Raw genomic sequence first — 15,618 nt, forward strand, 5'->3', positions numbered from 1 at the left:
AAAAGGGATAGTTGTTATCCCTTCCTTCCCATCTTTAGATGTTTATTTCCTGTTATATTTTATTTATTTATCCTATTTATGCCAGCTTCACTTTCCAGTCTTTCAGCAGTTTACAGTAATTACAAGAAAAACAAGCATTTCAATAAAATGTTTTTTTTTAAATAAATAAAATGTTAAATAAAATATCATTTTTTAAAATAAAAGTGCATGCTCAGTGAAGTGGTTGTTAAACCGGTAGGATCTCACCCCTGCTGTGCTGTCCCAACAGTATATAGCTAATGTAGGAATTAAGAGCTGTCTCCTTTAAGAAACTACCTTATGGGAAATGTCGTCCCATAACATATGACCACATCTGTGCCCCCTGATTGGGCAGTGGGGTACTCTGCCCGGGAAATTGATTTATTACTGGGCACTCACTGAATCGCCATCGGCACTACCAGAAGTAGCTTTGCACCAGCCGCATGGTTTAGAGGAATTAATGTCTTTTTACACTACGTGATGGGACAGATCATGGAAAATCAGAAGAATCTTAACACTGAACTGTAAGTTTTGCTATTAAGGATGCCTGATAATAAACGTGATCTGAAAGATATTCCTAAGCGTGGAGTTAACTGGCTGCCCGAGCAGAATCTCATTGCCCAGGGCAGAACACCTGCATCTAACTGTAAAAGAAGTAGAAAGCTACAAGTGTAACTGTGCAAATACCACTTCTAAATATCCATTCCAGTTACTTTAATTCGCTAGCATCATTGTAGGCACACCTGAAAGAAAAAGGACACAAGTTAAGTGGAAGCACAGAATGTCAGTGCACCCTGGTGGTCACATAGAGGAAAGCTTCTTCCTGGTGGACCTTGCAGAAGAGGAGTAGAGCTATATGTTGATTGCAGAAGGAACTGCTAAAATCAGGGACTGCAATTTCAATATGGAGATGGAAGGCTTGAATCTTAGAAAGTTTTCCCACATTCAGAATTGATATGTGTGTATAAAGTGACATCAATGGAAAGGTGGATATATGATGCACTATTCAAATGAATGCACTTACAATACATGAAAATAGTGGCGCTATTCAGAAAGATGCCATATGACTAGCTATTTGTCCACTGAGCCGAGGTGGCGCAGTGGTTAGAGTGCAGCACTGCAGGCTACTTCAGCTGACTGCACTTCTGCAGTTCGGCTGTTCAAATCTCAACGGCTCAAGGTTGACTCAGCCTTCCATCCTTCCGAGATGGGTAAAATGAGGACCCGGATTGTTGGGGGCAATATGCTGACTCTGTAAACCGCTTAGAGAGGGCTGTAAGCCCTATGAAGCGGTATATAAGTCTAGCTGCTATTGCTATTGCTAACTGAGTTCTTTACATGAAGTTCACAGTGCAAAGTGAGAGAGTCTCGTGTGTTGCACATACAACTACTTAACGGAACTTTATATCCCACTTATTTGCCTCTCTATATGATTTAATATGTGCATTTTATTTAAAATTAGATAAATTGCTGTTGGATAATTAAATTGGAAACTCAAACTCTGAAATGGCATTTATAAATATAACTGTGATTTATTTAAACTCTGCCTTTTTGCTCTAATTCACATGTTAATTTAAAACAAAAATTACATGTAATGTATGTAGTTCTACATTACAGATGCTTATGGAGTCTGGGAGAATGAAATGTGTAGAATAATTTGGGTTACAGAGCCAGCATAAAATACTGAGATATGAGATTCTTTTTTAAAAAGCAAAAGATATTTTATTAGCAGTTCCTCACAGTAATATGTTTTTTTTTTCATTTCCCCCCCTCAGTTTATTTATGATGAAAAAGTTGTTTGGTAAGTAGTACGGTTGTCATTTGCCAATTAAAAAAAGTAGAAAAACCAGTGTTCTGCTAAACTGCTCAGGGACCATTTTCTATCCTTCAGGACAATTAAATAATAGAATGATTTGTCGAAATCTTTTTTTTTTTTTAATTAAAAGAGAAAACCTTTTTTCCCAGGACTTTTGGATCAGCCCTCAGGAACAAAGTAATTCTCCCAACCAACCTTAAATGTAATGCCAAATTCACATATATAAAGGGAAGCTTGGTAATAAGGAATTGCACTGCAGGTTTTAGTGAATGATTATGATGAGCTGTGTCATGTCCATTATATATTGCTAGCTCTTTTGTCAGATGATCCTTCCATTCCAAATCATTGGATTTGGGACACACATAGACTAAGACTTATAGTTTGGCCCAACATTTTAGGGATTTATTCTTCGCACAGTCACATCTCAAGAGAATGAGTGCCACCTCAAGGTCAGAGGTTGAAAAGAATTAGCATGCTGTTTTCAGTTGTACATTTTGCCCAGTCACTCTGCTATGCCTTCTCCCTGTCCAGCCAGCTTCATTTTTGATACCTCAGATTTCTCCTTTCACTATCATGTGCCATCTCACTCTCCATAAGCAATATTATTATTAGAGGGTATCTTGCCCTCTATGCTGCGCACTTGTCATCATTCACCCTTCCTTGTATCATTGGCCTGAATTTCAGAAGAGAAGACAATCATAGTCATGGAACTGTGCTGTTTATTTTTTTTCCTTTTTTCCTCCTTGGCTGATCACAGGTGGGAATCCTTAATCCTAGTGCTGATGTATTTCATCTACATTCTTATCATGAAGTAAGTACAATGTGTCCCGGCCCGCTTGAAAGCTTCTCCTCGATAGAGTGCAATTTTTGTACACTTTGGCAGTTAAATCTTCCCATTTTTATTAGGAGAGACATCTTGGTTCCCCCACCATCATCCCCTTGGCTTCTCCACTTTCTATCATTGCTCATCCTACTGTCATATTAGCAAAATATGGGGGCTACCCTTGAAAAGCATTCGGAAACTGCAATTAGTCCAGAATGCGGCCGCGCGAGCGATAGTGGGTGCACCGAGGTACACCCAGGTTACACCTGTCCTCCGCGAGCTGCACTGACTACCAATTGGTCTCCGGACGCAATTCAAGGTGTTGGTTATTACCTTTAAGGCCCTACATGGCTTAGGGCTAGCGTACCTTCGAGACCGCCTACTGCTACATACCTCCTATCGGCCAGTAAGATCCCACAGATTGGGCCTCCTTCAGACGCCGTCAGCCAGAGAGTGTCGGCTGGCGGGCCCCCGGAGGAGAGCCTTCTCTGTGGCTGCTCCGACCCTTTGGAATCAGCTACCCCCAGAGATCTGGACCATACCCACTCTCATGGCCTTCAGGAAAGCTGTAAAAACCTGGCTGTTCTGGCAGGCCTGGGGCTGTTGACCTCACTGTTGAGGTCCAGCCCCGATTAGAATGAATGTATGTGGTGCTGCGATTTTAAACCGTTAAACCGTTTTTTTTTCTCTTTGTTGTAAGCCGCCCAGAGTCCTTCGGGATTGGGCGGCATATAAATTTTTTAAATTAAATTAAATTAAATATGAGGGGAAAAAACCTGGTCACCTGCAAGATTTAATATTCTCTGTGTCTCTTTGTTTCAACCGTGGGGTCATCTGACTTTCTGGAATCCAGATGTGGCAAATCCAGCCATATTGCAGCCTGTCTCATAACTAGCCCACAGCTGGCGGGGGGCGGGGGAAAGTGGTTACCCAGAATATTTCATAGAATAGACAAACAGAAGATTATTGAAGGAAACAAAAGAGCTCGGTACACAAATATAGCTGGACTGTATAGAAATATGGGAAACGAATAAATACATCAAGTAAAGCAAAGCCCAAGATTTCTGCAAGCCGAACTCTGCTGTTGATGACTACTTAGATGTGTCCGTGAAGTTACCTTGGCAACAATACAGAAATCATTTGCTTTTGTCTCCTCTACAGCCAAGTCTAATTTATAGCCCTGCATTTATTGGTAGTTCCTGTCCAAGTATTAAGCAGGTCTGACTTGGCTTAACTGTTTTGAGATCAGTGAATGTTAATTAATGCAAGTCATAGAAACTTGTTCCTATAGGTTTCATCATATGTATTATTTTTACTTTACAAAAAATATCCGTGCTCATTTAATATAAACTATGAATTTATAAACAGGATTTACCTATCCAAGAGTTGAATTCTGACTCTCAACATAATCACAAAGCATGCGAAAACTAGGAGAGGATAGTGTCACGGTTCTGCATAATCAGACTCTTAATAGCAAAAGTAAATAAAAACATGAACAAAGCAGTAACTTCTGATCCAGGTTAAATTTTTATTCAATTGGCAGCACAAGCAAAATTATGAGGAACATCACCATGGGACATCCTCATATCACAAAACAAGCTCTTAAAATGAAGGACAGGTTATAGGGCCAGCTGGAGCCGAATTGATTCCTTACATCAGTGTTTTTCAACCACTGTGCCGCGGCACACTAGTGTGCCGTGACATAGTGTAAGGTGTGCCGTGGGAAAATTACTTTATATATAGTCAATATAGGCACAGAGTTAAATTTTTTTAACATTTTCTAATGGTGGTGTGCCTCGTGATTTTTTTCATGAAAAAAGTGTGCCTTTGCACAAAAAGGTTGAAAAACACTGCCTTACATCATGTAACCAGGCAAAAACATCAAATACTGGGCCTCATGAAGGTGCCCCAATAAGAAGCATTCTTTAGCAGTAAAGTAAAAGGTTGCAGGATTGCAAATGAAAGTTGTCTGGGCCTTCCCAGACAATAATTCAAAAGTAGCTGCTCTGTTGCTTCCCCCGCCGCGTTCAGCCAGGAATCTGAAATGAGACCAGGGGTCGTATAGCATCTAACGGTGCTTAAAATAATTCCTAATTCCTTTCCTCTTTTTGTAGATTTAATGCCAATCTTCGGCATATGTTTGAACGGAGGACAAAGAATGTAACAAATATGGTGAATGGATTAGCAAATAATACTGAGATGGATGACAGCAGTAATTGTGATGCTACAGTGGTATTACTAAAGAAAGGTTCCAGTAAGTCAACCTGCTTGCTTATAGAACTCTAACATTTAATGAGCTAGATACTCAGGGACAATTTAGGCATTACTCGAATTTGCTGTGTCTGTTGTGCTTTTAAACTGTTTGTATTGTCTGATTGTCTTTGTCTTACTTTTCGTAATTTCCCCTCCTTGGCTCTGTTCAGCCGCCCTGAGTCCCTTCGGGGAATAGGGCGGCCTACAAATTGAATAAAATCCAAATCCAAATCCAAATTATTTTTGATCCAATTGAATTTCATCCATTCTATTTTCCAATCAAATCAATAGCAATGATATGGACCCTCATTTACAAGTCCCAACTCCAAAGCTATTATTTGCTGCACATAGCAACCATTGGGCACAACTGGTTGTGTTAAGGTTACTTTCTCTTCTACCCACCCCACTGAACCTAACTGTAATATAAATCAATTTCAAGGAGAGCGCCAAGCAGAGGATAGACAGATGGATGGATGGATGGATGGATGGATGGATGGATGGAAGGAAGGAAGGAAGGAAGGAAGGAAGGAAGGAAGGAAGGAAGGAAGGAGAGAGGGGGTGGGTTGGCTAGTTGGAGTTAGGTTTTATGAGTACAGTAGAGTAACTCTTTCTCAGCAGATTTTGAAATATTTTACTAGCCTCGGATGTGGTATATATATATTTTTCTATTAACTGTATAAGGTTCTAGTGCTAGTTGAACCAACTGAATTTCCTTTTATAAACTGTTTTAGATGCTTCATATTCTGGCACGGGTTTGTATATCACTATCTCACTGTAAATTAAGCCACATTGAATACAATTTGGAAACTCCTGTATTCCGTTTTTAAACATTCAGCTTTTATATACTATATTTATTTTTTATATAATAAGTGAAGTAAACCGTTTTTCTGTTGTCACTAAGCATTCCTTTAATCATTACTTTAGATGCGCTTTCAGATTTAGCTGAAGAATGAGATAGGAAGATCTTAAATAAAACAAAGCGAAGAGCCAAAATGAGTCCATTCTCATTGTCATTAATAGCCAGTTTTCAAACCTGATGAAGGAAGAAACCAAACTTCATTCGCTCAAAGAGTTAACAAATTACTCAGCTTTTTCTGCTAATAGTGGAAATAACTGAGCATTCCTCCCTTTACCATGTCTACTTTCGCAAGTCTTCTCAGCCTGCCTCTCTCCCTCCCTCTCATTTGCCTACTTGTCCTTAGACAGGCAGCAGAAGTGCTGTATCACTAGCATTTGCATCCTTCAAAGTCGGCTGAAGGAATGATGGGAGTACACAGCTAAAGAGAAATCTCTTGTCAATATTTAAGGGTTTATGTGGAGCTGCAAGTGTTCTTCAGCCCCCTTAGCAGAATCTGGAGGTGGAGTGACACCTATGGGCCAAATCTGGCACAACAATGTTATAAAATAAACTTAGTTTGATGTCTTAGCATTACATCTGAACCAGGTCATTAATTTGTTCAACCAGCTGTTATGAAAAATCCTGGTTTAGCAGTATGTATGGACACAATATCTAATCTCAGATTGTGGGGAAGAACATGAAGAGAGGGCCTCCACTTATACATAAACTTTCCAAAAAAGGAGTAGGCAATTTGGGGGACTAAGACAGTGGCCATTTTTACCTTTTTTTTAAGTTAATGTTATTAGGTCAAAAGTGGGAAAGTGGGAACTTTTAAGTAAAGGCAAAATGTCTTGGACTCAAGTTCTTTGGCAACAGTATAGAAGTAGTTGGATGCTATCTTTTCCTGAGATGTTTTTCAACTTCCTATTATACATTTCATCTCTTGAATTCCCTGGATTCCTCTCACCATCCAAGCACAAAACCAGTTCCAACCCTGCTTAGCTTCCAAGACTTCCAGGACACATGACCATGGGGATGCGGCAGTGATCATAAATGTGAAAAACCAGTAATAAGTTATTTTTCTCCCGTGCTATTGTAACTTCAAATAGTTGTAAGCTGAGGACTACTGTACAAACAAAAATAGAAAAGTATTTCTTAATAGACTTGTATAGGATTCTACTATTAATCACAACAGCACTCCATCTGTTTACATGTGCAGCTAAAAACCTTTTTAGATTTAGTAAGAAATATTATCTGGAGGACAATGCCCAATTATATTCTACTTTGGAAACTAAGCTGCTGTCTGCATTAGGAGACTGAATGGCTCAAACAATAATATTAAATATTTTGTAATTTGTTACATCTGTAGCTTACCACGTAGCATAAGATATAGATCAGCAGTGTCGAGAGCATAGTGGATTATTATTCTAGTCTGTAAGCTGGTTAGGAACAAAAATCTGTAATTTATAAAATTAAGCATCCATATACCTCTGGTACAGTATATATCCATAAATTATCATCATAAAGTTACCTACAATTTATTTTTCTATTATAAATTATATATAAATATCTAGAATTTTGTAGTGTTTATCCAAAAATATATTTGGCCAACATTAGCAGATACAAAAATATGATAATAGAGGCAAAATAGAGGCCTTTTCTGTGGCTGCTCCGGCCCTTTGGAATGAACTCCCCGCAGAGATTCAGACCCTCACTTCTCTCCAGGCCTTCCGTAAAGCCATTAAAACCTGGCTGTGCCGGCAGGCCTGGGGTTGATGAGTTCCCTTCCCCTCTCGAATTGTGTGACTGTTGATTGTCTTTTAAATTCCCTTGTACCTTCTTTGTTGTATTTCCTTTGTGTTTACCTCCCCACCCCCCCCTTTGGGTTTGTTAGCCGCCCTGAGTCCCTCAGGGAATAGGGCGGCATATAAATAAAATAAAACTTCAAACCTTCAAACCTTCAAAAGACAGTGGTGAATGGACTCAATACATATAGATTTTTCAGAATTAATTATTGTATGTTTTTAAAAATTAGGGAGATGCTACTAAAATGTTACATGGAATTAAGGCCAAAAATATCATATCTTGTAGAACTTTCAGATAAGAAAGATTGATGATGCAAAAGACATTTTTCCTTCCAATTCTGTTAATTTTTTTAAAAAGGGAATTTCCACCACAAAGCCTCTGTAATCATGGTGGATGAATTGCTGTCTGCATATCCACACCAGCTATCCTTTTCAGAGGCTGGACTCCGGATTATGATCACAAGTCACTTTCCTCCCAGAACCCGGCTCTCCATGGCCAGTCGCATGTTGATCAATGAGGTATTTACTAGGTTTTATTCAAAAGTTACAAACCACCCTTTCTCTTACTCCAACTGTTAACTTTTGCCACCTTTCATCCTGCTCAGAAAGCATTATCTTAGCAGGAAGAAAGCAGGAAAGGAATGGTCTCTTCTGTTCAGTCCTAATTTTCTCCTGCCTGAGGGGATGATAGTTTTTACCCAGAAGGTTTCCCTGGTACCTTGATAACTTCATACTAACAGGAATTTGGTTAGCCAGAATTTGTGGTTCATATAACACAGTAAAAGCACTACATTCTGAGTGTGCTTGCAGCACTCAGTTATAAGAGGACATAAAGGGAATATTTGGGTCTGCAGGCTGTTAATTCCTGGCAAACCAGAATTTGATATGGTATGTAATAATCTGACTCCTCCCATTCACTTCCAGAATCTTTGTCATTGGGATGGTTTCATTAGCCTTTGGAGCTCTTATAAAAGCTCAGGTTCCTCAAAAATCAACCAGCACTAAATCTCTGGTTATTTGCAAACATATTTAAAGTTAAAAGATTAATAATTATTTAAAAATAAAACATTCTCTGTCTATTCAAGTGCTATTGAATTCAGCCTTTTATATGTAGTATACAAGGCTTAAGGCATCAATAAAAGTTACATGCGCTTTAAAATCACAATGTTGTGACATCATATTGGCATCAGTCAAATATTTTTGAACAAATAATTTGGTCATTTCGTTTTGCACATCTCTTTTATCTTTTCATTCGGTTTATTTGTCTTTTTAAAATGCCTGCAGGTTTCACTTTGTTTTTGTTTTCTTCCAGAGACAAAGATTAATCAACAGCCGAGTGTATACCAATGGAGAATCAGAGATAGCCATCAAGGTCCCTTTCAAACATACCATGGAGAATGGATCAGGGCTCAACAACTCTGCTAAAGGAAGCACGAATGGAACCAGGAGAGATGAGGAGGCTGCTGCAGGTGGCAATGAAACAGAGAACGAAAATGATGACAATGAAAACAATGAGAATGATGAGGAGGAGGAAGATGATGATGATGACGACGACGACGACCAAGGCCCTTACACTCCTTTTGATCCACCATGTAAGAAATTCCTTTGTTTCTACCTATCTTTCCTTAACATTTCAAATCCTTATCTTTCATCATTCCTTAATGATGAAATACCTAATTTCATCTGTATAATCTTCTAAACTTTCCCTTCCCTTCAATTCTTTTTCCATACAGACAAAATTAATTCAAATTAATTTACTGTTCTTAAATAATTGTATTCTTTGAAATAATAAATGCCAAATATTATTTTCTATATTCATCATATTCTATGTAGGATTTGACAGTTTAAAGTAATTTTTCCTTTTGGGTTAAGATAAGCAACCCAATGTTTCCCAGAAGTTTCATTTCATTTATTAAATTTATAGGCCGCCCAATCCCGGAGGACTCCAATTTCCACCAACCCTAGCAAGAATGGGATTGTGGATCTTGTTCTAAATATTTTGTGTAGCACCAAGTTGCCTTCTCATCTTTTAGGGGGAAATCTTACAAAATCCTCTTATATTGTTTTATATTATATTTATGTTTTCCACTTCCAAAGAATAACGTTACAGGTCTATGGACTCTTGAAGAAATTTCAGAAATGTTTGTGTTTTTGCTTTAGTTATTAAGCAATTAATATTTGTTGCGCTGAAAGCAAAATATGAATTAGGAAACATTTCTGTTTTGGCTCTTCCTGATAGGATGCTTTAGAATTAGAGCACTCCCTCTTTTTGAATGCTGCTGATTGCAAAGCGTTTGTAATGAGTGAGCAATGTTACTGACATGTGCTACCACTAACACTGGAGCGGGGAGGACAGTAAAACTTTCTGACCTTCTGGAAAGCTACTTCTGCACTGAAAGCATCCACGAAATACTTCCTGTTTCTTTGCCTAACTGAGGAAGAATTGAGAATTCTCCGCAGCCAGTTTGCAAAGGGTCTGGTGCTGTGGCCTAGAGAACCTAGAGAGACTAGAGAACCTTTGAAAAATACTAAAAAAAGAAATCATTATTTGATTATTTAAAATAAAAGTGGTGAATATCGTGAGATGGAAACTGAAATCTCTCTAATCTCTCATTCCAATTTGGCAGCAATAAACATGCTCATACTTCATTGGCCTTGGTCACCTTCCCAATCTAGAGTTTCTAATAAGGAATCAACTGTCTAAGGTGAGGGTTTCCAACCCCTGGGCCACGGCCCATTGCCAGGCCTTCAGCCCTTCGGAACCGGGCCATGTAAGTGGCGGGCGAGTGCATGCATGCACATGCCTATCCCCGCTTGTGTGAGTTGTGGGTAAGTGCCTGCATACACGCATGCCTGCCACTTGCACAAATGGGGCTGCACGCATGAGTCCTTGCCCACCGCTCATGCGTAACCATGCCCTCTCTTCTCCCTGCCATTCTGCAAAGCTGGAAAGGTTGGGGAACTCTGGTCTAAGGGCCCCATTACTTGGTTTTACTATTTGCTGATTAATCATTGTGGTTGCTATTGTACTTATTTTGTGGATGTTTTAAATTGTTTTAATGCTTTTAATTGTTTTATAGTATTAGAAGTGTAAGCCACCTAGAATCCCCTGGTTGAGGTGGTAGCTATAGAAATTGAATAAATTGAATAAATAAATCTTTGAATTTTTAATTTTATAGATTGGAAGGCCATATTTCCTACAAAAAAAGGATTTTAAATTGTACTTAAAATGATCTGATCAGGGTCCCTGAATTTAGTACGCCAGCCAGAAGTATTCCATAACCGTGTGAGGTGCTGTGGGACCAAGAATTGTTCCATTGAAATAGAAAATGAATGGAAGGTGCACCAGCACTTGAGTTGAAAGTATCAGTAGGAGCCTTCAGTTTAGGTTGTAAAGTTTGGGACATGCTCCATGTTGCATGATGGAGACCGTGTTGATTTGTGTAAAGTCTGCCTTTTGCACTAGTTTTATCTCACACTTCACATAAGTTCATTGATCTCTGCTGCTCTGGTAAAGAAATCATCAGGCATAAGACAGATTCCATTCTTGCACTGAAAAAAAAGAAAAGAAACACAACAGTATTTAGAGAAATAGGACTCACTCAGGTAGTTTTTTTTGTAGATAGATTGCTGTTATCATAAGGAATTGTATCTTTAATGATTAAAAGGAGAGAGAACAGCTTGTCATTGTCTTCATTAGTAGCACTAGGTATTAGAAATCGTAGAATGAAAAGAGCTTGTTTGAGTCCCTCTAGCCTTTTCAGGATGGTGTCCTGCTCATTCTTAAGCATTTGTGAAAAAGCATTTGATGGCGTTAAATGCATCCTATTACAGATTGACTATTACGGTAGTTTAATGAAAATCACTTTCCCTTCAACTGACAAGACAGGCTTGAAGGGGGAATTATCAAGGTTGTTTTCATTTTATTATTGTATACTTCTTTTGTAATGCATGTATCATTTTGTATACAAAGTTGTCCCTTCATTAGAGTTAAACTAATTCAAATTTATGGGAATTACATTCTGAGTCCCATACTCAGTTACCAATGTTCTTCTTTTAGATGCTTGCTCTTTGATGCCGGCTTGAGGCTATGCTTGGTAAAATACTGGTCCAAGGAAATGTTGGGGAGGAGAATCTCTAGTACAAGCCATATACTCCTAAAAAGTAATATTTCTACACAGCAGCACCAAATTTCTTCTTACGAATGAAGATGAATATAGATGTTCCTCCTTTTCTTTCCTTTTTAACTTATATTCATTCCCTACATGTTACACTGGACAACACTTTTTTCCCCAAAAGTTTTGCTTCCTGAAAAACTTTGAGGATAATGATAGATCCCTTCAAATTAAACAAAAATATAACTCCAGAGTGACTATCTCATAGGAATATTGAGAAGTAATAAATTAACTTTTAATGACTATAAAGTATTCATGATGCATTTAATGACTACAATGTATTTAATTGTTTGTGACATGCTGCATGAGTTCAACAGGTCTAAAAGTGTTTTGCTGCTGATTTTCATTTGCACTCAGTGTCCAATCCATCTCACTGCAGTGTCCAACAATAGTCAGCCAGCATAGATGAATTTCAGTTGCCCTGATACTGTTTTTCCATTGTGGCAATGTCTCAGTGAAACCTTTCACCATATTCACACTGATTCCTTGTAGATTTTCAGGAAAGTGAATACAACATGGGCAAATGCATAAAACAAATCTTCAGTGACATGTTGTATTTCATGGTTTCTTAATGCTGCAGGAAGCTTATTAACCAGCTGAATGTAGGTTGATGCTCTGCAGTTGCCATTAACATTCTCAATGACACCCTTAAATGCTTTCCAGGATTTTATTTGACCCCACTAACAGATCTTTGGACCACTTGTCATTGATGAAATATCTGATATGTAGACCAACAAATTTGCCTTCCTTAATTGTGGCATCAGTTATTCTTGGAAATATCTGTCTCAAATAATGAAAACCTTCCTTGTTCATCTCCTTTGTAAAAACTTTCATGAGTCCAAATTTTATTTAAAGCAGAGCCAAAAATATCTTTGTCAGGTCGAAAAGTGGAACATATGCCACATTTTTATGTCCTGGAACTCTAATTTTTTCAGAGTAGCCATTTTTTAAAAATTTAATGTGACTCTCTTGTGCTGACTGTCCCATCTGCATATGTAACAACATTACTTGATATATCAGAGCTGCATTCCAAGTAGAACCACTACTTTTTATATTTCCACGAATATTCCAGTTGTACTTGGTGTACTGGGTGCGCTTTAACAACAGTTCTACATTTTGTATGTTTCTTTCATGTGTCCAACATGAACTAAAGGATGTACATTGCTTTTGTGGAAAAACATAGTTTATATAAAACAATATGTGATAGATTAAATTGCAGATTATTTTAATGATTAGCAGCAAAAACCCTGTAAAATACATCCAGGAGTGTTCAGGAAGAAAAATCTTTGTTGCCCAGAATTATTTTAAACCGCTGGTCTTTGACTATTATTATAAAGTCTATAAAGATATATCCATCCATCCATCCATCATAGCAATAGCAATAGCAATAGCAATTAGACTTATATACCGCTTCATAGGGCTTTCAGCCCTCTCTAAGCGGTTTGCAGAGTCAGCAGATCGCCCCCACAGTCTGGGTCCTCATTTCACCCACCTCGGAAGGATGGAAGGCTGAGTCAACCTTGAGCCGGTGAGATTAGAACCACTGAACTGCAGATAACAGTCAGCTGAAGTGGCCTGCAGTACTGCCCCCTAACCACTGCGCCACCTCGGCTCTTCATCATCTCATGTGTCTCTATCTTTTCTGCAATATATGAAAACTTGCTGACCTGAATTACTCAGATATCTATACTTTTGACTACGCATATTTTCCACTGCTGTTTTTGGCATAGCTTTGATTATTTATAAAAATAAGAAGTGCAAGTAAAGTTCTTTGATTCTTACAAAATGTATTGATTTATTTTTACAGCTGGCCTAATAGAAATTATCAAGTGGCTCTTCACCTGGCCTCTATCTTTGCTCTTATACTTCACGGTGCCCAACTGTAGCAAACCCCACTGGGAGAAGTGGTTCTTGGTGACTTTTGCTTCCTCTACACTCTGGATTGCAGGCTTTTCCTATATAATGGTCTGGATGGTATGTATTAGGCTTGAGTAAGATAGCGTTAGATTCAGTAGATGCACTGCCTTCTCACAGTAAAAATCTACCCTTCGTTTTCAGCACTAATCAGCCAGAAGCTCATAAAGAAAATATTATTATCCTCCCAATAGTTGCCAATAATCAGTGAAATGATGCCAGGAGTGACAAACCCCATAACTCAGGTGTCCTTGTGGCCTCTACTTGATTAATAGTCCTTGCCATCCCTTCATCACAATTGCAAAAAACCAGAAGTACCATTTTCGCGCTCTACATGGGGCAGCCCTTGAAGAGTATTCGGAGACTTCAACTCGTCCAGAACGCAGCCGCGCGAGCGATTGTGGGTGCACCTCGGTACACCCACATTGCACCTATCCTCTGCGAGCTGCACTGGTTACCGATCAGTCTCCGGATACGCTTCAAGGTGCTAGTCGTAACTTATAAAGCCCTTCATGGTATTGGATCTGGGTACTTGAGAGACCGCCTGCTGCCAATTACCTCCCACAGACCCATTAGATCTCACAGGGTTGGCCTCCTCCAGGTGCCATCTACCAGCCAATGCCACTTGGCTATTACCCGGAGGAGGGCCTTCTCTGTGGCAGCTCCAGCCCTCTGGAATGAACTCCCCGCAGGGATTCGGACCCTCACCTCTCTCCAGGCCTTCCGAAAAGCCGTCAAAACCTGGCTTTGCCGGCAGGCCTGGGGGTGATGAGTTCCCTCCCCTCTCGACATGTATGGTTGTGCGACTGTTGTCTACTCTTATTATTTGTATTTTGTCTTTTTATGTTCCCCTTTTTTTCCCCCTTGAATTGTTCGCCGCCCTGAGTCCTCCCGGAGAAAGGCGGCATACAAATAATAAAATACATACATACAATACATACATTCTGCTATTTTGAGTTAGGGAAAGCACACAACTATGGTGTGTATCTTAAAATAGGCTTGTGGGCATTCCCTTCCCCACAAATCTCAGGAAAAACAAAATTCTGAAGTAGTCCATTTGTGTCACCTCCCCTAAATAATTATACCTAGTCTTACAAGACAGGGAAATTTATACAATCAGTCTATCCTAGGTGCGTTTGCCAAATCTTTTTGTAAAAATCCACATCCTCTAGCCAATCCTAATAAGGTGCCCACCTCTGAGTGCTTCAAGGCAATCTAAAGAGGTCTCCTTTAAACCAGGAGGCATCTTGTGCTCTGGGAAACATTTATCTCACTAAATAAAACATTTTTATTCTCAGCTAGAAATCACAAAAGAAGTTGAGCAAGGATCCATGGGACTAGTTTTAGAGCATATCCTCTAAGGAGACAGTGATTCAAACATCACAGTTGAAATCTAACTATTGTTAGCTATCAAACACCATCATACATAGTTGACTATATATGAAAGATGTCACCCAGATAATCTGAATATATCCTATTTTGTCAGCAAAATATTAAAAGTACTACAAACATCTTGATATTCTCAAATAATTTTAGGAAATCAGCCACTTACAAATCAGCCACTTACAACCTGAAACAACTTAGCAGGTCATAAGGTTGTGGGTGCCATATGCACAGGGGAAAAAACCCTCTCATGGCCTGCTTATTTGCACTACATCACTGTAGTACTAATCTTGGTTATGGACTGGTCACTGCCTGCGGTTCCACCACAAAACCGCGCTCGACTAAACCGCGCCCGTCTAAACCGGGTCGCTGACATCATCAACAGGGCGACAACAGCGCGGAGACAGAAGCACGCTGTAAACCCTAAACCTAAAATTAACCCCTAAACCTAAACCTAACCCCCTAAACCTAATCCTAAACCTAATCCTAAACCTAATCCTAAACCTAATCCTAACCCTTAACCTAACCCTAAACCTAACCCTAACTCTTAACCTAAACCTAACCCTTAACCTAACCCTAAACCTAACCCTAAA

At 39.1% G+C, this 15,618-nt stretch overlaps 1 protein-coding gene across 1 annotated transcript in view; it reads left to right on the plus strand.

The window, feature by feature from the left end:
• SLC24A3 (solute carrier family 24 member 3) overlaps nt 1–15,618 on the plus strand; it is a 205,924-nt gene that overhangs the window by 159,305 nt on the left and 31,001 nt on the right. The window contains exons 8-13 of the mRNA XM_087721891.1: nt 1,794–1,819; nt 2,592–2,645; nt 4,772–4,911; nt 7,912–8,072; nt 8,866–9,145; nt 13,536–13,702. Of these exons, the coding sequence (XP_087578017.1) occupies nt 1,794–1,819; nt 2,592–2,645; nt 4,772–4,911; nt 7,912–8,072; nt 8,866–9,145; nt 13,536–13,702 (828 nt within the window). The remainder of the gene's footprint in view (nt 1–1,793; nt 1,820–2,591; nt 2,646–4,771; nt 4,912–7,911; nt 8,073–8,865; nt 9,146–13,535; nt 13,703–15,618) is intronic.

This window comes from Thamnophis sirtalis, unplaced genomic scaffold, assembly GCF_051295495.1.
Source record: "Thamnophis sirtalis isolate CommonGarterSnake01/CBP01778 unplaced genomic scaffold, rThaSir2_p1.2 scaffold_8, whole genome shotgun sequence".
Classification (NCBI taxonomy): domain Eukaryota; kingdom Metazoa; phylum Chordata; class Lepidosauria; order Squamata; family Natricidae; genus Thamnophis; species Thamnophis sirtalis.